The 23,531-nt window shown below is 43.6% G+C and overlaps 1 protein-coding gene across 9 annotated transcripts; it reads left to right on the plus strand.

Annotated features, from left to right (window-relative positions):
• The first annotated feature begins 815 nt into the window (after positions 1-815).
• Positions 816-23,524, plus strand: kat6b (K(lysine) acetyltransferase 6B). 9 transcript variants are annotated; one of them, XM_046376336.1, is made up of 17 exons: positions 816-1,113; positions 3,284-4,142; positions 8,295-8,403; positions 9,834-9,949; positions 10,178-10,259; positions 10,759-10,888; positions 11,387-12,348; positions 13,470-13,591; positions 13,878-13,990; positions 14,115-14,256; positions 14,394-14,555; positions 15,094-15,187; positions 16,740-16,971; positions 17,266-17,425; positions 17,854-18,123; positions 18,999-19,308; positions 19,423-23,524. In XM_046376336.1, exons 2-17 carry the CDS (start codon positions 3,525-3,527, stop codon positions 22,233-22,235), a joined length of 6,435 nt encoding a protein of 2,144 aa, XP_046232292.1. In that variant the 5' UTR covers positions 816-1,113; positions 3,284-3,524; the 3' UTR covers positions 22,236-23,524. The 9 variants fall into 9 exon arrangements, with proteins under 9 accessions (XP_046232292.1, XP_046232286.1, XP_046232293.1 ...); XM_046376330.1 differs by having other exon boundaries at positions 816-1,089; XM_046376337.1 differs by lacking the exon at positions 816-1,113 and adding an exon at positions 1,174-2,378.
• Positions 23,525-23,531: the final 7 nt, after the last annotated feature.

Consider the following 23,531-nt stretch of genomic DNA (forward strand, 5'->3'; position numbering starts at 1 on the left):
CAGATTATCAGTGGGACTGAATGATATTCACACTGAAAATGAGGCACAGGCGTACAGGTAAACAGAAAACGTCAGTGAGGTCATCAAGGTAACAGGGAAAGCGTCTGATGTAGGCAGAATAATGACAAGACAATTAACACGTGAATTAAATGAATGCAAATCAAATTACACATCAAATATGTCTCTTTTGAAGGGTTAAATATTTTCATTCGGGCTCTCTTTAAAGCTGCCTGTACAGTACAGCATGTGTTTATAATCTGATGGGAAGTTACCAATTATCTCTCTAATTACATCTGTATTACCGCATGAAAAATGAGCTTTCTGGCATTTCATAATGCTGCTAAAGAGTTGGTGAATGAGCGAGGGGAGCGCAAATCTAAAGACTGACAATTTAATGATCTACATTATTGCTAACAACTATTGCTATTCCTTAGGCATGTTGAAGTTAATTAGCAGATTACGGTGTTGGTGTATAACATCCCTTACTGCCCTCAGTAGTATGAGCCAGTGTAAGATTTAGCCCCTTTTTTTTTTATTTTAAATGAAAGTCTGAATTTATGCGTTTATGTCAAAATCAATCACAGCTGAGCTCCTATCTAAAGCACATCAATGGAAGTTAAAAATGCCCATAGGGAATACATGTTAATGGGGGTGTTATGGCATAAAAAGGTGTTATGTATCCTGCCGAGACTGATCCGCCAAAAAAAATATGAAGGCTAAAATGTTTCTCTTGGCTCATCACTGGACATGTTGATGGAGGGGTGAGGGGGGGGGGGGGGAGTGAAATTGACAATATCATTGTAAGAGCGCACTAAAGGGGCGACGGTCCGCTCCACTACACTGAAGTAGGGATGTCTACAGTGGAAGAAGAAGAAGGGGGAGGGTACCACTTTGTCACAGGCTGCTATGTAGATTAACCTTTCAATTAGTTGTTATCAGGTCCTCTCCATGTCTCGGCGCAAGCTTTTCAGCCTTCGTTTTAAGAGAGCAAATCCCACGAAACCGCTCGGATATGTCGCTGTACATTTATCCTTCGACGTCTCCCCGGTAATGAAGAGGAGTATCCGAAGGGGGGGAAAACTTGAAGAGGTAAACTACCAGCAAATATTTACGGTAGCCTGTGCCCTCGTTTTTACCCTCTTCTTCCTCTTCTTCTTGTGCTTGTTCGTCTTCTTCTTCTTCTTTCTCTTTCATACAAGTTATATGTTCATCCTTGCATGAAACTTGGTCGTTAATTTGTTGTGCCTTCTCGCCCAAGGCGGCGGCAGATTACATAGGTCGGTCTGTTTGTGTAACATGTAACAAAACGCCGTGTAAAAAAAAAAAAAAAAATTAAAAAAAATATCCAAGCAGGCTGTGTATCATTTCCTAGTAAAATATGGAAAACGAGAGAGCAGCTGAAGCAGAGAAATTGGAGCTAAAGAAACTAGCGATACATAATTTAGAAGCGGTGATGAAGCGGCTACTCCACCAGCAGTCGTGTTAACTTGTATTCCCCTCTGAACATCTTTATTCTCTCCAGGGCTCGCTATGTTTTCCCCTCATTGGAGATATTTGATAGTTAATGGTGATAAAGAGGTCATGCCATCCTTGCACAGCTCAACACAGGACGTTAATAATTTCGCTGGCAGACGTGGAGTGAGCAGAATTCGTACTTTTTAGCTCAGCGGATCGTTTTATTTATCGCCCCCCACCTTTTCTTCAGTTTAACGTCACGTAGTTTAAATGTTAAATATCAAGAGAATTACGTCTCCTCTCGGGGAAAGAATGAAAAGGGAGAAAGATAAAGAAGAAGGAGGAGGAGGGGGGTGGCGATAGCTTAGACATATTTAGCCTGCAGGAGTCTTGAATGTGCTACCGCGAAACGATTATATATGAAATGTGTTTCACTTTAAAAATCAGCGTTTTGAGCCTTTGCAGGTTTATGCAAAGAAATGATAGATTTAACAAACAGCCAATTAAAGTCTAAAATGTTCCGAATCACTTTCAAGTGTAACCAACTGTTTCAAGGAGGAATCCGAGTAAAGGTGGGCCGGTGTTAAACGCTTTGCATATGAGGTTAAATATTTATGAAATTATATTGTTGCTCAGTCGGTTTATGCCTATTACGATGTATTTATAACTAAATAATATCCCGTGGCGCCGGTTAAAACTGTAAGTTTGAATATTATGGATGCTGAAGGTAAATGATATCAATTCATCACTGAAGGCACCTTAAGAGGCGGGTCAATTGAGTGAAGTGACAGATCATACAGCCAGTGCCATGCCTCTCAGAGTGAGCTCATACATAAAGATTGACATGTGCTTTATCAAACCAGAAATCGGATCTTGTCTTTACAGCCAATATTGAAGTTGCTAGGGAGGGCACATTAGTGTAGGTAAGGTTTAATGAGGCTCCATTGGATTGTAATCAGCGTCATGTCGGATTCATGTAAACTACAACATTGTAACAAAATGGCGACTGTTTAGGTGACATCAGTAATGCTGGCAACACTGTCATTTATCTGCTTAACTCAGCGGAACACAACTCTAGGTTTGTTACGTACTTATTACCGGTTTCTTTCTTCGTGAAACGGCTCGGTGGTTATTTGCAGACGTGCCTCAAAGGTCTAACGGCAGCTGTCAGGAAGTGAGCATTGATTATACATCTGTCATTAACGACGCTCGCGCTGATCGGTTTGTCGTTGGCGGACGTCGAGCTGTCAAAAGTCGCGTGCGGACGAGTAACGGTTAAACTTTACGTATGGTCTCCTTCTTTGTGATTTTAGTCAGTTCGTTTGTGTTAGACTATGAAATGTTACGGTGACATTTTGGAAATTGGGCGCTGCAGAAATAAATGTTAACTTGTAAGGTTTTTTTACCCCTTCACGTCGCCAAGGAATCTGAAACCGAAAATGTTTATCTGTCGAGGAGGCTGTACTTTTCCGCAACTCGGTAGAAGTTTCTAGCTAACGTTACCTGACATTGTGTGAAAACTTTGTGCAAAATAGTCTCTTTTGAAATGCACATCTGGTTTGGTGTGTGGATTATGGTGTCAGACGATGGATTAAGTCGCTAGAGTTTCTTTGGCAACCATGACAGTTCCTGCATCTGTTTTTATCCATCTGTGTTTCATGTTTTAACACATCTTAAAAGTCTTGCATTCCTCTAGCCTAGCCTCTGCATTCAACATCCTACAAGCTAGTTTGTAGAATGTAAAAAAGAAAATAATAATAATAATTACAGTCAAGGTTGTAATTTACAATGTATTTGACCTTTTTTTTTGTTTCTTTTTCCCTTTTAGATTTGAACTGGGATTAAATAAACAAAGCTCCAAGTCAGCTGGTAACTACCATTGTGGAATTTATTTGTGCCAACTTTACCTCAAGTTCAATGTCAGATACCCAGGATTAAGAAGAAATATGTGGATGCTGGCGTGGAACATAACTTTTTGACCTTAGTAAGGATGTGGATGTACCCAGTGTTCAGCAGCAGAAAGGGGGAATCTGTATGGATCACATTTTTGAGAGTCTAATTGTTCAACCATGGTAAAACTTGCAAACCCTCTGTACACGGAGTGGATTCTTGAAGCAATACAGAAAATCAAAAGGCAAAAGCAGAGGCCCTCAGAGGAGAGAATTTGTCATGCGGTGGCCACGTCGCATGGACTGGACAAGAAGACCGTCCTTGAGCAGTTGGAATTAAGTGTTCATGATGGCTCTATTCTCAAAGTTACGAATAAGGGGAGTGCCTCCTACAAGGACCCAGGAAATCCCGGGAGGGTTGGATCGATCCCGCCTGCAAATGTATCTGTGCCATCAAAGGAATCTATATGGAGTTCGAGCGATCTGCGCCATATTGATTGGAATAAAATACTTAAGAGGGCCATCGAGGGCCTGGATGATACCCACGGCTCCTCACTAAAGAACATTGAGAGATATCTGAGGAACCAGGATGACCTCTCAAACATTGTTGATAACCCTGCTTTCCGGCAGAGGTTACGACTGGCGGCCAAGCGGTCGGTTAACAACGGCAGGTTGTTAAAAAATGGCCCGCGGTACAAGCTCAGCCATGGCAGTGTGGAGGGAAGGGGCTCCAGGTGTCCAAGTGCTTCCCCCTTGGTCCTGTCATCAGTGACACTCCTCCCCCATGAGCGAGACCAGGTACACACACCTTGGCCTCTGCATTCTCACTCTTTTTTTGCTCGCTCTTACCCCCATGTTAGCCTGGACTTTGGTCTGTCACATGCTGCTGTTAACCCAAAGGAACATCCCAATGACCACAATATTAAAATTCCTGCCAAAGTATTCTTGTTATTAATGATAAATATTAATGTTATTTATTTTGACCTTCTCCAACTTAAGCATTCTCTAAAGATTTGTTTAACAAGGAACTAAGAGCTTGAAAGGATCGTACCTCCCTGTCATTACCAAGACTGTGGCAGAAAGTTTCAGCCTGCACTTTTGCTTGATAGGAATTTTACAATTGTGGTCTTAATCTTTGGGACTCTTTCTCGGCAGGTCAGAAACAACGCCATCTAGAGTGTGTCCTTTCAGGGCTGTGTTGCTTTTGGTCTCCATATTAAGAAAGCTTGGATAATCAGAAAGTCATGCTGACTGTGTGTGGTAGGCAGTCTGCTGTAGGCTTCCCACAGGTTATGTAACTCTAGCCTAATGACCTTAGGGGATGTGACTGGCTGTCTTGTGAGTAGCAAAGCATTAGTGAACAGACTTTGGATATTTTATTGGTAATTTACAAGGGCATGAGCATAAACTAGTCTTCACAAATAGTGCTGAGAAATGGCAGCTATAAGTATGTGTGGTAGGACAGAATATTCTGACTCCATGCAGCTATTATGACCTTTGTGCTGCCTGAGATGCCCCAGAGAGGAAATAAAACCATATAAACAAACTTCCAGGTTGCATTGTTTCCGCTGCTTTTGGCACCACAGGAGGAGGGTTTATAGTTTACAGAGACTGTTTCTCTAATACTGGTGCTTAGCTACAACACACACATGCTGTCACACAAAATGACAGCATTTTTGTACTTGCCTTACAATTTCAAGACACTGCCAGACGCAGGATGGTGTTTCATGGAAAATAGTTTTCATTGCGTGTGTGCAGTGTACAGTCATCTAGATATTTTACTGCGAAGTATGTCTGCAGATCGTGCGCCGAGGCTTATCAGGATGAAGTGTGGTCTAATAGTTTATGTGCAGTTTATGCAGCTGAAGTGGCTAACAGCATCAGGCTATAGAGATGTCACTCGGCTCCCCACCAGTTTCACAGTGAATAATCAGGAAGCGACACCTTGATACTGCAGCCACAACTGTGACTGTCTCTGTGGTCAGGCCAAGAGTGAAACTGAGAACTGTTTAGAGACACAGTGTCCTGTGATGGTTCTCATAGCTTAAGAAGGCCTGCTGTTTTCCATTTGGAACATTTCAACCTATTGCTCCCGGCCTGATGACATCACCTAGCCCAGTCCAGGTTTACCGTGCACTTCAAATGATGAGACAGCTCTGCCTGTTCAGTTGGTGAAGAACGAGTGTGTGTGCATGTGTGTGTTGAGAATAAGGGAGAAGATACTTTGAGGTACAAAAAAGAGCAGTCTTGGTTTAGAGTTTATTAGATTCTGGAGAGACTCTGGCAGGAACAAAGGCAAGGAATGAGAGTTTTTCTTTTTTTTTTCTTTTTTTTTCCCCTGCTGTGTTATGCAACCACTTGAGCTCGCTCTCTGTTTCTTTCTCTCTCTCTCTACCAGCAGTTTTCTAATAGGACCCCACCCCCTCACTCAGGACAGCCTGCTCTTTTGAAGCAGCATAATTTCCTGTAATGTACTTAATTTAGAATCCCCAAGTAAATCATCAGCATCTCTTCAGCTGTGTTTGTTTCTCATATTTTTCACAGTTTTTTTTTTGTGCTGTGCAGATTGCAAATTGCTATTGGTTTTAATCACCAGGCCTAAGAATATTCCTGATGGAAATTAATTCTCCAGTTCCTGGATTAGACTTTATGACTCAGTCAGTAGAGACTATGTTATGAAGTGAAGACTTATTAAAGAAAAAAACTTGCCTATCAGCTCTGAGCATTTCATCAGCAGTATGCACAGGCTGCATATTAGCACTGATGTCTTATTAATTTTGAGCTCTTACATTCATTTTCTTGCTTGTATCTATACTTCTCTTCAAGAAATCAGACTCATAATGTTTTTTTAGCTCTAAATCTGTGTTTTAAGGCCTTTAAGAAAACTGTTTACTCGCTGATTTCAGTTAGTCTCTGCAGGCAATGACACAGATGCACTTTTGTGCATGAACAAGAAGTAGTACCTCTCTAAGCAATCACAACACTGAGGCTTTGTTTTCCAATACTTTTGGCTGCATCTTTTAGAAGTGATAATAACATGGAGTGTCTTGTGATCAGGGACAAAAGCTAACATTTATGCATTTATCCTTGTGCCTTGAGCAAATGTGATTTGAAGTTTGATGAGCCCATTGGGAGTATACGTATGGTCACAGCTAATGATTGTTTTCATTATTGATCCATCTTTTCAATCAACATTAAGTCTGTACAGTCTCAGAAAATAGTAATTAAAAAAGGTCTTCACGGGTTTCTAACAACCAAAGTTCTCGTCTTCGATTTGGTTCTGTTGTTCGATCCACAGTCTGAAACCCAAAGATATTCAATTTACAATGATAGTAAGATAGAGAAATCATCAAATTTGAGAACAGCAGCGGTAGCTAATTGTAGCTAAACAATAAATCAGTTCTCAAAATTGTTGCTACACTTTGTTGTGTTTCCACACCAGTTATCTGAATTGCTGAGTGTTGCGCTAGTTACATGCATTTAAATCATAAAGAATAAAGAATACATGTCACCAAGCCTGTTCAACAAGATTGTTTGCAGTAGCAGACCTGGTCAGTTTTTATTTTTCTTCCATAACGAGACAATATGAAAAAACTGATTACCTCTGAGCCACAGCGTTAGATCCTACAGGTGCAGCCTCATCACACACTAGCATTTCAGTATTTTCATGCCTGTAATAACAGCTATGTGAGCAGCAGTCGGCTCCTAATGCCAGTGCCTGCTTTCAAATATTGACCTGGCGGGTTTGAAAATAGAGTAATCATTGATGTGGCGGTAAACTGCTTCCCCCTCACCGTAACAACTAATTGTTACAACAGCCAGGAACAATGACCAAATCCCCACTGCATTTCCCCCTGGGGTTTATTTGGATGGTGTGGCAGGTGGAAAGGATGCTCCTGATGACATATGTCTGTGTTTGATGACGTATGAAAACAACAATAAAAACAAGATCTCCTTAGGTCATTAGGAGGTCGCAAATTTCGTTGAGATCAGGGTGCTGATGTGCGTCATAGAAACCAGTAACTAATTATGGGCATCCCTAGAGTGCCCTTCAAAGCTCCAGTCAGTTGACAAGGCCTTGGTGTGTAAAGTGATGATCAGGTGGGTTATTTATGGTCGCACCCTGTGAGTGTTATTTTCCGTTAAGAACTTCCTCCCAGGCAGGGACGAAGGCAGCAGTTTGTTTGATGTTCCTCCAGAGGCTTGTGTATATGATCTCATATTTTAAGGGGCACCTTGTGTAAGCCACATTACGTCAGTCTCAGTTTAGTCTGGTCATGATTTTTTGCCAGAGATTGGTTGAGTTTTGACTGGCTGGTTTATGAAGAAGTGACACTAAGTTTTCCTTTGTGAAGTCAGCCTCCCTTGCTTGTGAATGATCAATGGGTAAATCCTCTTAAACCTTGAGCTGATATTTTACTTCTTCTGAACTTAACCGTAAGCCCTTAAATGAGTGTTTGTTCTGAGACTTGCAACATTTACAGTGGATCATGGCTGTAACAATGAGAGCATGTTTTATTATTGAGGTAATTTGATTACATGCTGGTTAATCCTTTCAGGCTGGAGTGTAAGCTTTAAGAATTGGATTAAGCCCTTAAACTATGATTACTAAGATCACTTACCCATTTAGATGTAATGGATAAAGGAGGTGGATCTCAAAACGCAGCATATCTCTGAGGATGAGACTCATTTATTATTCATTTCTAGTCTGTGAGAAGTCAACTCTCTTTTTTCTCATTCTCTGAGCTTATGCTTCTAGTTAATATTTTTCTGGCCGTTTCATTAAATCACATACTGGTTTTAATCATCCTGCTTTAACCAACAATATGTCTACAGTCATCCTGACAGGATAAAATGTCCAAAACCAAACAGGCTTTCAGGCCCTTCATACACAGCCTGTGCCCATTTCTGTTTTTTAAACAGTTTGTCTCTGTTTGTGTTCCCACCCAGCTCCGGGTTGACCCCATCCCAATATGCAGTTTCTGTCTTGGAACGAAAGAGTCAAATCGGGACAAGCGGCCAGAAGAGCTGCTGTCCTGTGCAGACTGTGGGAGCAGTGGTAAGTTGCCTTGTGTACTGCTTCCGTTTTTCAATGTTCTCGCAAGCTATACCATACTGTAGTCTGCACGAAACTGAGCAAAGGCTCCCAAGCAACAGTATAAATTTCTATGAGGAACAGAGGTGGGCGGTATGTTATAAATGATTTTGAATAATATTTAGAGTCATTAGATATATAGATATACAATAATATTAAATTACTACTTTGTCATAATGAGAAATGGTAACTTTAGAATCATATTTACTGTTTATAATATTATTTTGAGTTCGGTTATAGCATGATATAGCATATTTTCTGGAAATTCAGTTTTGCAAATGTTTATATAATAATAATATATAATGTAAAGATGAAAATGTCTGTTTTTGCCTGAAAAATCGTACTGATGCAAAAACCCTGCGAATCCAATATTTTCATAAAGCATTCCTGCTCACTGATTTGCAGAATTTCCTGCAATCACCTTATCCACCCAGAGAATTCAAAGCTACCTCGGTGCAAAGGTTACTGAAAAATCTGCGCTTGTCGACAAATTTCTATCATCTCACAATATGCAGTACACTATCTTATCACCCAGCCCTGGTAGCAGCACCTCTCAGCGTTGGTTAGGCAGATGTGACATTCTTGCACTGCATTTTTCACTTCCCTTTAAGGGATTTAATGGAAGAACAATGTTCAAATTGAGTGGCTGAAGGGATCCAAATTGCTTGCAACCCTCAGTGGGCTTAAGAAGGGCAGATGCTCCATGTAAGTGGCTGTTAGAATCTGAAATCATCCAAGTCATTTTCCCTCAATTCAGATTCTTCTTACAGAGCACGCCAGGCACAGTGGATCAAAGATCAACCCTTTTCCCATTGCAGATTGGTGGCATTTCCCTTCCCGTGCTTTTGTTACAGACAAAACTGCTAACCCCCCCTGTAAAATTACCTCTGCTAAGGAGTCATTTATGTTTGAACAATTATTTTAAATGCCGTAAGGAATTGTTCTCATGGTGACATTTTTATAGCTCAAATTTGACTAAGTAGCGTCGAGGTGGTTTTCATTAACCGCTCGTAGTGTACACAAATTGTGCTCTCACTGTAAAACAGCTGTTTTACAACCATGAGAGGGAGCCGGGTGAGGGAGAAGGCAAGCTTTTACATGACATTCATGGATCGGCTTCCATTAGAATGAGTGCTGCTACTGTTTCTGCCTCATTAAGATCAAATTATCTGTAATTAGCGGCTCAGATGTTTGATCATACTGTTTTTAGACACAACTTGTGGCAGGGGGGGGAAAAAGTGTTGCGGACATACAGGCACACTATTGTTTTTGATGAGGCAATATGTTAATATTTAACCTTACCGTGTGAATAAATAGAAAGCCTTGTCTCTGGCTCTGTGATGACGCTGGTAAAAATGTGATATGCTAATACGCTTTTTCAATTCCTTCTGAAGGGCATCCATCATGTCTGAAGTTTTCCCCCGAATTAACCTCAAATGTGAAGAGATTACGATGGCAGTGTATTGAATGCAAAACCTGCAGCTCCTGTCGAATACAGGGGAAAAATGCTGTAAGTATAATGTTGCATACATCTTTACACACACCATTGTCAGCATTGTTGGCTTGGAGGTAGATCTCATTTTGCACATCCCTGAGGATTTGTTGGTTTTCCCTCAGATTTGTAAAAGCCTCTCTTGTGAATGATTGGGCTTATTTTACCCAAAGACTTTAAATGGCGGGGGGTGTTACATGTATGCAGCAGGGACGTCCCTTACACATGCCTGCTGTTCTCTTTCAGGATGAGATGCTGTTCTGCGACTCATGCGATCGAGGCTTTCACATGGAATGCTGCGACCCACCGCTTTCAAGAATGCCAAAAGGTGAGGTGTTTACACTGTCTGGCTTCTCTGTTTCCCTCTTTGCTGTCATTTCAAAGCCTTTTCTTCACAGATGGCCGTTTGGGGCTGTCAGTCAGTACGCAGAGAGAGAGCGGAGGCTTATTAGGAGCTTTGCATGCATATCAAATTATTTCAGCATCCCCGGGGAGATTTGCTATCTCTGGATTACAGTACTGACCCCACAGCGAGGCTTGTAATGATGGTGCACATACTTTAGTAGGACGTTTGGCAGGCAATTCATACAAGTCACATAGCTTTGCTCAACAAGCTGACATGAAGTCTATTCCACTGGACAGAGAATTGACCCAATGTTTTTCTTATGGATTTTCTCTTTGTGCTGAGTAATTGATTGTCACTGTGAGCTGGCGGGATTCTCGCCAGCTCTCGGTATTAAAGGAAATGTTTCAGATGAATGTACTGTATGTCCTCTGAATTGATGAACCCACCCAAACGGTACTCTCTGTGTTTGGACACCCTCCAGGAACCTGGATCTGCCAAGTCTGCAGGCCGAAGGAGAATGGGAAGAAACTGCTGCAGAAGAAGGCCGATCAGATCAAACGTCGATATGCAAAGCCAATCGGGAGGCCCAGAAATAAGCTCAAACAAAGAATGTAAGTGTGTGGCAATCTTAACGTGAGCTGTTTGTTAAAGGGAAGTTCCTATTTGTAATAAAAACATTGTATTCATCTCCCGGTTAATTGCTAAGATCTGGGAGCGTGGCGACTTAGCCGCAAGAATTCAAGCCGAGCGTTTTTAAACAAACCCAGCGGTGAAATTATTAACCACAGCCATTTGTTCCAAACACCCATGACAGTTTACAGGCTGAGCTTTTTGTTGACCTACTGTTGTTGTGTGCGATGTTTCGTGTTTCTGGTTTTGGCATGTAAAGTGTTATCATAACAGATGAAGATTATGGGATGTCAAGTGAAACAAGCTTTCGATTTATAATATATTGCATCGTGTTTTAGAAAGTATTTTTTTTGTCTGTAATAATAATTGTACGCAATGGTGTAAAAAGTACTAGTTCAATATAAGCATAAAGTAGCATAAAATGGAAATAAAAGTTATTTACAAGCACCTTAAAATTTTTGCTTTTCTTGTCCCGGCAGGTCTGTAACCAGTGGTGACGGCTCCATGGTAGCACTTGGAGGAAGGGGGTCACCTGGTAGGGGTCAAAAGATTACCGTCTGTTCCACACCTTCATCTGGTCATGCTGCATCTGTGAAGGACGCCAGAGACAGATTGGCTGTTGCAGACCCCTGTTGTGCGGTCGACGTCACCCAATTCACCACTTCCACCCCCACCACCACTCCCCCCCTCACGCCCACCTCCACCCCAACTACATTCACCGTTAACAAGAAAACCAAAGGGCTTATTGATGGGCTTTCCAAATTCTTTACCCCTTCCCCCGTGGGCCGTCGCTCGCGAGCTCTAGCCATAGAGTCGCCCGCCAAACATTTAAGCTCTAGAGACAAGGGTCCGCCCAAACTGTCCAAGCCACCAGAGCCGTTTGCCTTTGCTGCTGATGCCACCCAAAAGATAACTCTCTCGTCCTCTGCACTTCCTCCCGCTCCCACGTTGCCGGGACTTAGCCCCCCCTCGCAAGTGTCCAGCAGCTCCACCTCTGCTAATTCTCCCCAGAGCTCCTCCAGCCAGTCTAGTGTTCCTTCCCTGAGTAGTCTCTGCAATAGCAGCCAACTTAAGGGACTATTTGACGGACTTTCTCACATTTATACTACTCAGGGACAGTCGCGGAAAAAGAGACTACCTTGCTACGCGCCGCCTAAGCGCATGCATCATAAGCAGGATGCACCTCATGCGTCCAAAACAGGGGCCCAGCGCCTTGGAATGAATGAGTTTAATAAAAATAGGTTACACTCCACATCTGCTGGGCCGGGTCGACCCAGAGGACACCCTTTTAAGATGGTCAGTCATTTCAAACGTAATCCCTTCCTTAAAAAGCACAGGACACTAGGCAGGCTGAGGTATAAAGTGAGCCCTCAGAAGGGAGCCCCCTCACCAGGAAAGGGAGACTTGACAGACGGAAGAATTAAGCCTGAGAATAATCATGGTAAGCAAGGCTCGAAACTCCAGCCAAGACCTGCGTCTCCACACCTTTAAGCTTCTTCTTCATTTTTTTTTTTTTAACAGCTTGATACCCGCAGTTATTTTTTTCTAGACTAGAGCTAATCTTTTCTTTGAGAAGACACCCTCAACATTCTAACAGACTACTAATCTTCTGCCTAATTTGAATTCTTTTAGTTTCTTAACCCAGTTTCGTTGCGTTTTGACTTGGCTGCGGAGTTCACGTGGCTTCCATCCTCTCGTCCGTTGGCTTTTGTCATAGTGCATGGCCCACTAACTCTCTCATGTTGCTCCTTGCTCTGTCCTTGACCCTCTGAAATAGTGTGCGCACATTGTGGTCTCTACCTAGTAGAGGCTGCAGTCACATCAGCGCTCTTCCTCATCCCACCCTCACTCTCGAAATCTCTGTCTCCACTCAACCTCACTTCCAGCGGTCATTAGACACATACAACCCAGTGATTCACCCACCCAAGTTGACTCAGACCTGACATGATGATTATAGCCAGAAGTGCAGTAACCCTTACATTTCACTGTCTTTAGGAGTAGAGTCACAGTTTAAAAAAAAAAAAAAACACAGGAAAAATAAATGGATATATGTTTCAAGCAGCTCTAAACAACATGGTGCACAAATAGTACTTACCCCAAACAGCACATTTCCATAAATATGTTAATGACGCTTCACGTCCACTTGTAATGGGTTTTTGTTTTGGTGGTTAAGTCATGGTGTTGATGTCTTTCATAAAATTACTGCCTGCTTTCCAACATCAGTTGCTTTTCATGTCGACACTCGCTCCCTTCGCCGCATCTGCTTCTTCATTCATGGGAAACTGTCTTGGTGGATGACTAAGCACATGAAAGCAGTTACGCAATTAGAGTGATTTAGTTTCACTTCATTACATTAGGGATTTTCATATAAACATGCAAAGATGATACATTATGAAATTCCTCAGAGACACGGCCTCAAACAGGCTCAGCAGCAGTACTCACAGTATAAGCACATTTGCATAGAATGCATTTATGAGATTATTCAGCCACGGCTGCTTCAGACAAACTGGCGCTGATGTGCTTATCTGATGTGTTGATGTCGTCTTATTGTGCCTGTAACAGGCCCCAACGGGGAGCTGCGCGTGAAGCAGGAGGCCCGAGCCAACTTCGCCGCCATGTCCAGAGAACACGTCACAGAGGAGGACATTGAGACGTTCATGCACGTGCAGGAACTCGCCGTGCAGGTGAGACAGCTGGGGAAAAGACTGAACATCTGAACATCAACTGGAATTTAAGGCATAACTGAGCAGTGACAAAATTACCCAGCAGTAGTCCCAGTATAACTTTCACAAATATTATTCCAATCATCATGTTCATTCCATGTTTTTGCACTGCTGTTCTAAAAGGTGTTTTTTTATTTGAGAATTTTGTAACCTTATTGTTTTACGCACTGGTGATTGGAGACACAGTAAAGCTGAATTATCTGGCTCAGCACATTTATCTGTTTGCTTTTATTCGATCTTTTTGCAGAGAACTGGGTCTCTAATGAGCACAGACTCCATGCGATGCCCTGCCGTCATTGAATTTGGGAAGTATGAGATTCAAACCTGGTACTCGTCGCCTTATCCACCTGAATATTCAAGGTGAGTGCTGCTTTTACCTGACTAATAATGCCAGTTTCTTTGTTACCGAAGCCGCATTTTATTCCAGTGTTTATATCAGTGTTGCTGAAGTGCAAGCCACAGCTGTCACTTTTGTCTTTGTCAGATTACAAAAGCTTTATCTGTGCGAGTTCTGTCTGAAGTACATGAGAAGCAAAAACATTCTCCAGAGACACACAAAGAAGTGTGGCTGGTTCCACCCGCCAGCCAATGAAATCTACAGAAAGGACAACCTTTCCGTATTTGAGGTCAGCTTCCTTTTACAGCAATAAAGCAATAACTGTATGCTGCATGAGAATTCCACTGAATGGGTTTCTGGGAGGAGGACGGAGAAAATGGGGGCTGTTTGAACAGTGTCCTCTTGCTCTTTTTATTCCGTGTTTAGGTTGATGGAAATGTCAGCAAACTATTCTGCCAAAACCTCTGCCTGTTAGCCAAGCTTTTCCTGGATCACAAGACCTTGTATTATGATGTGGAGCCTTTCCTCTTCTACATACTTACAAAGAATGATGAGAAAGGCTGTCATCTTGTGGGCTATTTCTCCAAGGTAAGAATTACAGAGTGATTATATGGGAAATGAAGGAACACCGCACATCATTTTTGAATGGCGATTCTCATGCCAAAAGACCTTACTGTTATTTGTCCAGTTTTGTAATGTGCATTTAGCTTAGCACAGTAAAGGATGAGTCGATTAATCAGTTAGCCAAACATGCTTGTGTACAGCTTGTGAAGTGTGAGATTTTGCTGCTTGTTCATTGTGAATGATCCTTAAGGTTTGTTCAGATGAGATGCGCACTGACCATCATCATTATTGACCGTTATGACATTTTATAAATGAGACGATTAAGCTAATGACAGTAAAACAATTAACAGATGAACCCACAAGAAGATACAGTATTAGTTAGTTGTGGCCGCAATTCAGAACAGAGTGAAACTTTTCAGTGAAAGCTCATCAGCCCATGTGTGCGTGTATGTGCGGCGTTCATGTGCCCGTGCACAGCTTTAGACAAGGACAATGGCAGGTGCGGTAAATTGCCAGCTTCAGCAGAGCGCTGACATACTTGATCTGTTTCTCCTTCCCTCAGGAAAAGCTTTGCCAGCAGAAGTACAATGTCTCCTGCATAATGATCATGCCTCAGTACCAAAGGCAAGGATTTGGAAGGTTCCTTATTGATTTCAGTAAGTTCCTTATTGCTTTTTTAGACCACTGAACTGAGGTTGTTTGGGTTTTTTTACAAACACTTTCAGATTAAGGGGTGAATTTGTAGCTTGTGGCAAGGTGCTGTTATTTGGTTAAGGCTTTGAAGTAGCCTAATCAAGAGCGTTCGTGTACAGTGCTTCAGCAATCACTGAAGATTAGGAGTGAGAAACATTGCATTCTGGCTGCATACATTGTTTGATGGCCAATAGTACGCATTTCACCAAAGCATCGCCTGACGAGCTTTTTCAAAAAGAAAGAAAAGCCCCCATTTCTCTCTTTGACTTGTGATGAGGTGTAGGTACTGCATTTATGTTTTAGTCCAGTAAATGCAACACATACAATATTTAAAGCCTTGCGGCCCACTTAAGAGAACCGTTGCTGCCTTGAGTGGATTTCCATGTTTAGGCAGTCAGTTTTTTGTCATTATAGGCGTTTTATTGTTTTCAAGAGTTGCTTCTTTATCCGAGTTTGTGCATGACAGAGAGAAGGAAAGTGAGCGAGCGCGGGGTGGGCGGGCGGTAATGGAGCATTTGATTTCCTGTTCACTTTGGGAGCCATTGAGACACAGAGATGCAAGAGGATCTGTGATATTGAGAGTGTGCTGATAACAAAGACAGGGATTAAGGGAGATTGAACACAGCTGAGTTCTGAGCTCTTTGAAGGCTTTATTGGAAAATGTAGCTTTGGAGCTGGAAGTTGTTTAGATTAAGATTTTCTGTTATATTGGATTGTATTAGAGGAACACTTTGTCTCAGGTAGCTCTGAGAGCAGAGCATTAGCGGGTGTCTGTGTGAAAAATGTTCTCTTTCAAATCATAATTCAAAGGACACAGAGTAGCTCTTTTGTATAGGTTTATTAATGGTAATATACTTGTAAAATGACACTGCATGAAATATGACTTTTTCCAATTAATTTATTTGAATATTCATCGCTAAGTGTTTGTTATCACAGGCTCTTCTTCTTAGATTTAGTAATGAATATTGTCATGATTACTGGAATATTATGTGTTCACTGTTTGGTGATTAGATTTGCTTGTTTGGTGCTCGGTAGTGGGTGCACATTAAAAGGCATTAATTAATTTCATGCCGCTCATAATGGATGACCCTTGACAGGGCCGCTATAAAACTAATTACACACAGATACATATTAGTATTAGGGTTTTTTTTTTTTTTCTTGTTCGTTATCTCGCCTAAGTGCAGTCTCTTGTGAGCAATGACATCCAGCTGCTTCTCTGTTTCGCTCTGTCGCTTTGTTTCCTCTTTACTCCCATCTTTCAACCTCCTTTGTTGCCGTTGCCAGCGTGTATCATAGCTTCTGACAGAGGTTGAAGGAGAGGAAAACTGATTGCCTTGCCTTCCTTTATACTATTTGAAGCTGAAATCCCAACCAGGGTTTAGTGTCACATCCTTACATGAATATGTAATCAATAAGGGAGGGGTTGTAGGGACTGAATTGCGATGTGAAATAACCCAGCAGCCGCCTCTAGCTTGACTAAAGCATTTTGTTTTTGTTTGAATCTTGTCTTTTTAGGTTACCTTCTCACTAGGCAAGAAGGACAAGCCGGCTCCCCGGAGAAGCCGCTGTCAGATCTGGGTCGCTTATCCTACCTGGCATATTGGAAAAGTGTCATACTGGAGTACCTTTATAAGCACCCAGATAAACACATCAGTGTTAAAGGAATAAGCAGGGCCACTGGGATGTGTCCACATGACATCGCCGCTACTCTCCAGCAGCTCGGCATGATTGACAGACAGGATGGCAGGTCAGTTTCCAAGCCACAGTCTCCTTCAGCCTGTGCTGCTGCTTCTGTATGCTGTCTGACTTATCCAGGCCAGCGGGTATTTTTAACAGCGTATCCATTAATGCCGCTGAATATTGACAGAAGTAAGTCAGGTTAAGCACCCCAAGGACATGGAGCACCTGCTGTCCCAAAGAGCTTGTATTTGTGGTCGTATTTAACCACACATCACCTTCTGTCTGCCTTCTGTCTGCCCTGCCCTGGTGCCTTCACTCTTCTGTGCGCGTGAACTCACAGGCTTTTTTCCCTGTGACCTAGGATCGTGTTGATCAGAAGAGAACGATTGATTCAGAGGCACATGGAGAACCTGAGGGCGAACCCACGCCGGAATGATGTGGACCCTGACGCCCTGCGCTGGACGCCTTCCACGACTCTCAACGCCGTCCTGTCTGAGGAGGAGAGGGAGGCAGAGATGGATGTAGGTTTTCTTGTTCAGTCAGGGGACGCTCTGCATTTGTTTACACTTGACTAGAATGCTGTTATTGGATGTTTGTTTGATTAGCTGGAGAGTTCAAATCGAGGCCATTAATGGGAAAAGCATTCTCACTGTCAGCAGGCATCTAATGTTGTGCAACATTGCCCTAAATCAGTTCACTACATAATTGATAGTGCTGAATATTCCATGAAATGCAATCTTTCCACGGTTGCTTAACGGAAATATTTCCTCCATGACGGGCAGACATCCAATCAGGACGCTGTTCTTATTATCAGGAGGAACCTGCAGTGATTCATTTGTCATGATGTTAATTCCAATCTCTTGTTTTCCCATTAGCCTCATTGCTCAGATGCTGGAGCCATGCATGCGCCTTTCCCAGAGATAATGCGTCTTGTCTGTTTAATTACCAGGCTGAGCGACTGAAGGAGCAGGCCAGTTGCTGGGAGAAAGAGGAGAGAGAGGGCTACATGATGATTCACAGTAACAGGCAACCTCTAACGAAGGTCCACTGTAAGGTTCCCTACAGGACCTACGAACGTCGCCCTGCATTGTCCTGGACCAGGCGCATCCAGCAGTCGGAGGAAGTGAGCGACGATGATGCTGATGACGACGACGATGACTCCGATGGCTCACCTCCGGTCCTAACAAAAGCCCATGCAATGCTTGCAGCTAAGAGAAAGGTGACTTTTATTGCTTGTTGATGTGAATCATGCTTCTTCTGCATCATCACAAGTGAGCTATTTTCCCTAGTGGGATTATCTCATTGATTGTCTGGAGTTTTATTCTATAACAAAGTGGAAATGAATGCAATTCATTAGAAATTTTCCTTCATTAGAGACCATGTTGTGTACTCTGGTGAGATGGAAAGGTTTGATAAATATTCATGAAGTCAGTGGAGGGTTCAGTGGCTTCCTCCTGTCATCTGGAGCCTCCCTGTGTGCCTGCAGCTGTAGATAATAGATTGTGTTTTCACTGCTGGTGTCGAGACTGTGCAGGCTAAACCTTGTACTATTGTCAGTGGTCATGGTTAATTTACTGCCCTCCTCTGTGCTTCTCACATCTGTTCTGTCTATATGGCACTGCCCCCTTGTGCTGGAGATAATATTACAGCCGGTTGCATGATGTCAGGGGGACCTTTTCAACGAAAACAGCGTGGAAACCAGAAAAGAACGATACTGGCTGCTGGAGTTTATTTAGTGCATTAGTTACAGTATTGATTTCACATTCTTCTTGTGGAGGATTTTGGAGAGAAGAGCCATGGACTCGGAGGCAGTCGGTGGGAAACAACTGGAGAATGTAAAATATAGACTGTGGTTTGTGCTTACTCTGCCTGTCTCATTTGTGGTTCTCCACACCAGGCTGCATCGCTCAAACATTTAGTCTCACAGTGCGGTTTGAGCATTTTGCATTTAGCACAAAAGCATGAATGAATTCCTGTTATATCCACTTGGAGGTCATCCACCTAGTACCCTAGTTTTCAATCTTTATAAAACTGCTCAACTCTGATGGAGGTTTCATTCTGTTTTCATTGGTTTCTCTTGTATTTGTGTTACAGAGAACCATTGTGCTCAAGAAGAGAGGGCGTAAAAGGAAGAGAATAAACAGCAGCGTTACGACAGAAACCATCTCTGAGACAACTGAGGTGCTGAACGAGCCTTTTGACAACTCAGAGGATGAGCGTCCTATGCCCCTGCTGGAGCGCACCTGCAGAGTGGGCGAGATGGAAGAAGAAGAAGAAGAGGAGGAGGAGGAGGAGGAGGAGGAACGGGAGGACAAGACGCCAATTACACCAATAAAACGGCGGAGAGGTCGTCCAAGGCTGGAGAAAAATGCTCAGAAAGACAATCTTGAACACTGGAATGAAGGTATTTGCGTCTTGACTAATGCAAACAATGCTCTGTACTACATTATTTCTCATAAATACAGATTGTTCTGTATATGTGGCAAAACAGTAAATTGTTTTTTTTTATTATTTGTAGGAGCTGATGTCCTCTCTAAGAGACCCAACAGACCCCGTCCAGTGAAACGGAAGAAAGGCTGGCCGAAAGGAGTGAAACGTGGCCCTCCTAAATGGAGGCTAAAGAATGAACGAAAGATGGGCTTCAAGCTCAACCTCTACACTCCCCCTGAAACTCCAATGGAGGCCGAGCAGCATCACATTCACACTGAAGAAGCTAAAGAAGAGCCAGACCAAGATCTTGTCAGCGCAGATGAGGGCACCAAAGCAGGCAGAGGCTCGGCTAGTCCAGATATGACACTAGAGAGGCTCCCCTCAGAACCCCCAAGTCCTGCTGACCATGGCTCCCAGAAGTCGAGCTCCCCTGAAGTATCACCAATGGCTTCTCCGGTGTGCTCACCTGCCGCCTCACCTGGTGCCATGTCCAACAGGCCTGAGGACAAAGGCGATTCCCCAGAACCACCTGAAGATGACCAGCAAGACCATGAGAGTGAACCCTTAGTGGACTCCCCAGCCAAAGAGGTGGAACACAGTGTAGTGGGTGCTGTATCACTGGAGAATGACAATGAGGAAGATGAGGAGGAAGATGAACAGAGAAATCAGATCGAGGATCAGGATGCAGATGATGAGGATGACAGTCACAGCAAGACAGCAGAACCTGAGAGCAGCAAAGCAGAGTTGGAACAAAGTTCGAAAGAAACACCCGAATGCACCCCAGATTTTTTAGATCCAAAAGAAGACAATGACTCTGAGTTGAGTCAGCAGGTTTCTACAGTACCATGTAGTGAAGAGGACCCAGCTGCTGCAGAAGATAGCATCCGGGAGGCAGTGACAGAAACAACAGTAGCAAAACCGCCACCTGAAGCAGTAGCAGTTGCTTCAATAGCACCTGTAGATTCTGATAACCCTGTAGACTCTGAATCAGAGGAAGAGAGTACGCCCAGTCCTTGTCCGGATCATCCACCTCCTCAGCCGGCAGAGAGGCCAGCACTCAGTCCCATGCTGAGAGAGGATCCTCCAATCTGCACAGAGATTGACTCAGAGACAGCCCAAGCTGTTCAGTCCCTGACACAGGAGACTGAGCGGGAGAATGTTTTCCAGGACTGTGTGGAAAGCCAGGAGCCCTGCAGAAGCCTGCAGACCTTCGCCCATGTGGCCCAGAGCCCTCAGCTCACCTCGCTGGATGACTGCCCCCAGTCGGACCACAGTAGTCCCCTGTCCTCTGCGCCGTCCCATCCGAGTCAGTCAGTGCGCTCTGTTAACAGCCCGGCTGTCTCCATCCTGGAGAGCGGCTACACCCAGATCAGCCCTGATCACAGTGCCATCTCAGTGCCCTCACTCCACAACATGGAGACAAGCCCCATGATGGATGTGCCATCGGTGTCAGATCACTCACAGCAGGTGGTGGACAGTGGCTTTAGCGATCTGGGCAGCATTGAGAGCACCACAGAGAACTACGAGAACCCCAGCAGCTACGACTCCACCATGGGGGGCAGCATCTGTGGGGCAGGCCCCTCCCAGAACAGCTGCTCCTATGGCAGCATCCCCCCTAGTGGCCTGGCCCAGAGCAGCTGCGCCGTGAGCCAGCAAATGGCTGCTGTCAACCCCAGCAGCTGTGGGATGATTCAGCAGAACAGTCTGAGCTCACCGCCGCACTGCAACGTCAAGTCGCCGCAGGGCTGCGTGGTGGTGGAGAGGCCTCCCAGCAACAGCCAGCACAGCCAGCACAGTCAACACAACTCTCACAGCAGGCACGGCCCACACAATCAGCACAGCCAACACAATCAGCACGGTCCACACAATCAGCTAAGCCAGCACAGTCAACACAATCCCCACAACCAGCATAGTCACCACCCCAATCACCATCTGCAACACAATCAGCTCAGCCAGCACAATCAGCATGCTCAGCATAGCCTACACAATCAACACAGTCAGCATGGCCAGCAGCAGCCCATGGCACAGTGTGCCATACCCACCAACTTCACCACCACCATGCAGCTGGCAGATGTTCCTGAATCTGGCAATCCAAACTTTGCCCTGTACGAGAGGATCAACCACCAGGGGGATTACAGCGGCGGGCACTACTCTCAGTCGTCTGGCCTCAGTCTGGCCAAACTGCAGCAGTTCACCAACACGTTTATTGACCACCCTCACTCGCTGCCTTTCAACCACTCGGCCTCACACCCCATCACATCTTATGCAAACACCCCTTCGCTGTCATCTCAGCACTCCAGCTTGGTGTCCTTGTCCCAGACTCCACATCGAGTCCCTAACCCACAGGTGCAGGCCACCATGACCCCGCCCCCTAATCTCAGCTCCCCACCAACCATGATGCTACAGCGTAACATGGGCATCCCGCCATCACAGCGGATCCAGCCCCAAATGGCCTCCAAGAGTCACATCTCTGCACGCTCCAAGTCGGCCCCGCTGTCGCACCACCAGCAGCAGATGTATGCCCGGCCGCCACAGGCTGTGGCCATGCAGGCGCCTTCCAGGACGCTGGCCGCCATGCCGCGCATGAACATGAGCATGAATATCATGCCGGCACCAGCCTACAATGTCAACTCTATGAACATGCCCTCCCTCAACGCCATGAATGGCTACAGCATGAGCCAGCCCATGATGAACAGTGGCTACCATGGCAACCATGCTTATATGAACCAGTCACCCCAGTACTCTATGCAGATGGGAATGATGGGAACACAGCCATACCCCCAGCAGCCCATGCAGGCTCCACCACATGGCAACATGGTGTACACTCCAGCTGGTCATCATGGTTACATGAACACGGGCATGTCCAAGCAGTCCCTGAAAGGGCCTTTCATCAGGCGGTAACCCACCGCAGGACTGAGCTGTTTTTTCTCATGTGCATTTTGCTGTTTGAAGATGCACTGATCTGGCCTTTTTTTTTCTTCTTTTTTTTGGTGTCTTTTTGTTATTGTTTATTACTTAAAAACCAGCAGCAGCACTTGGAAAGAATGCAAAAATTTTCATCGAGTAAACTTTGAAGCTAATGTTTAAAAGTATTTTTGTTTCTCCAAATGGGAAGCCTTACATCGTCATGATGAAAATCTATTTAATTAGTGTTAGTGTCTCTGATGTGTCTTTTAGAGCAGGCGGGTTCAGAGCTCAAAGGTAGAGATTTCATCAGTGGTCTTGCAGTCATGTAGCAGCCTCAAATGAAGCCATTTAATGTGCCTGCTACAAGTGGAGTTAGTGGCTGTTTGAACCTGTTCAGTGTACCTGTCTAACAGTGCTGACAATTAGTTTGTACCATACTCATGCCTTTGTATATTTAAATTATTGTACTTATTTTGTAAAGTGACAACTAGCATGCTTCAGTCTCTGTTAGTGACAGTGCATTGAGTAGTACTGTACAAGTGTTGTGCTTAATAGCAAGCCATTTTAAAGATATCTGGCCTTTATTAGGTTTCCCTCCACAGGGAGAAAGATGAAACTATATTTTGTTAATTCTAATAATGTAAAAAAATGTAAACTTAGTCCTGTTTTCTGTTTGGTTTGAGAGGTTTTATTGCTATGTATGTATAATTCTGAAGTCTTTTGTAACAGATCTCCTCGAGGCAGCTTTCTGTTTAATAAAGCAGACTGACTTCTGTCAAAATAACAAAGCATATCTCAGTGTTTGTACCCTGAAAATTCTAAAACATTTCAAAATGTCCAGAAGTGTGGCAGAATTTAAAAGAACTAAATGATTATAACGATGAATAACAATAAAGAAAATATAAATTTAGTCCAAAGTTGATATTTTACATAATGCCTTTAAAGCTACGTTTTCATTCCATCTGTAGATTTGTTTTCTATCTTTATAAAATGTTGGATTTATATTTTACCGAAGTGTAGAAGAATAGAGCCTGTGAATAGACCAAACTAAGCTAATGGATTGCATGTAAAACGCAACTTGTACTTGTGTTTTTGTTTATATTGCTCTTTTGTAGCCTTTGTACCTGTACAGAGTTGCTGGTAAGAACAGGGGGGAAATACCTGGCTATGTGCACAAAAATCGGACAGAATGACAGTCTTGTATTTATGACTTTTCTCCTTTTGTCAGTTACTTTAAAATGCTGTACATTTTAGCATAAGAATAAATTATGATTGACCATGTACTTGATT

Source organism: Scatophagus argus, chromosome 21 (genome assembly GCF_020382885.2).
Source record: "Scatophagus argus isolate fScaArg1 chromosome 21, fScaArg1.pri, whole genome shotgun sequence".
Classification (NCBI taxonomy): domain Eukaryota; kingdom Metazoa; phylum Chordata; class Actinopteri; family Scatophagidae; genus Scatophagus; species Scatophagus argus.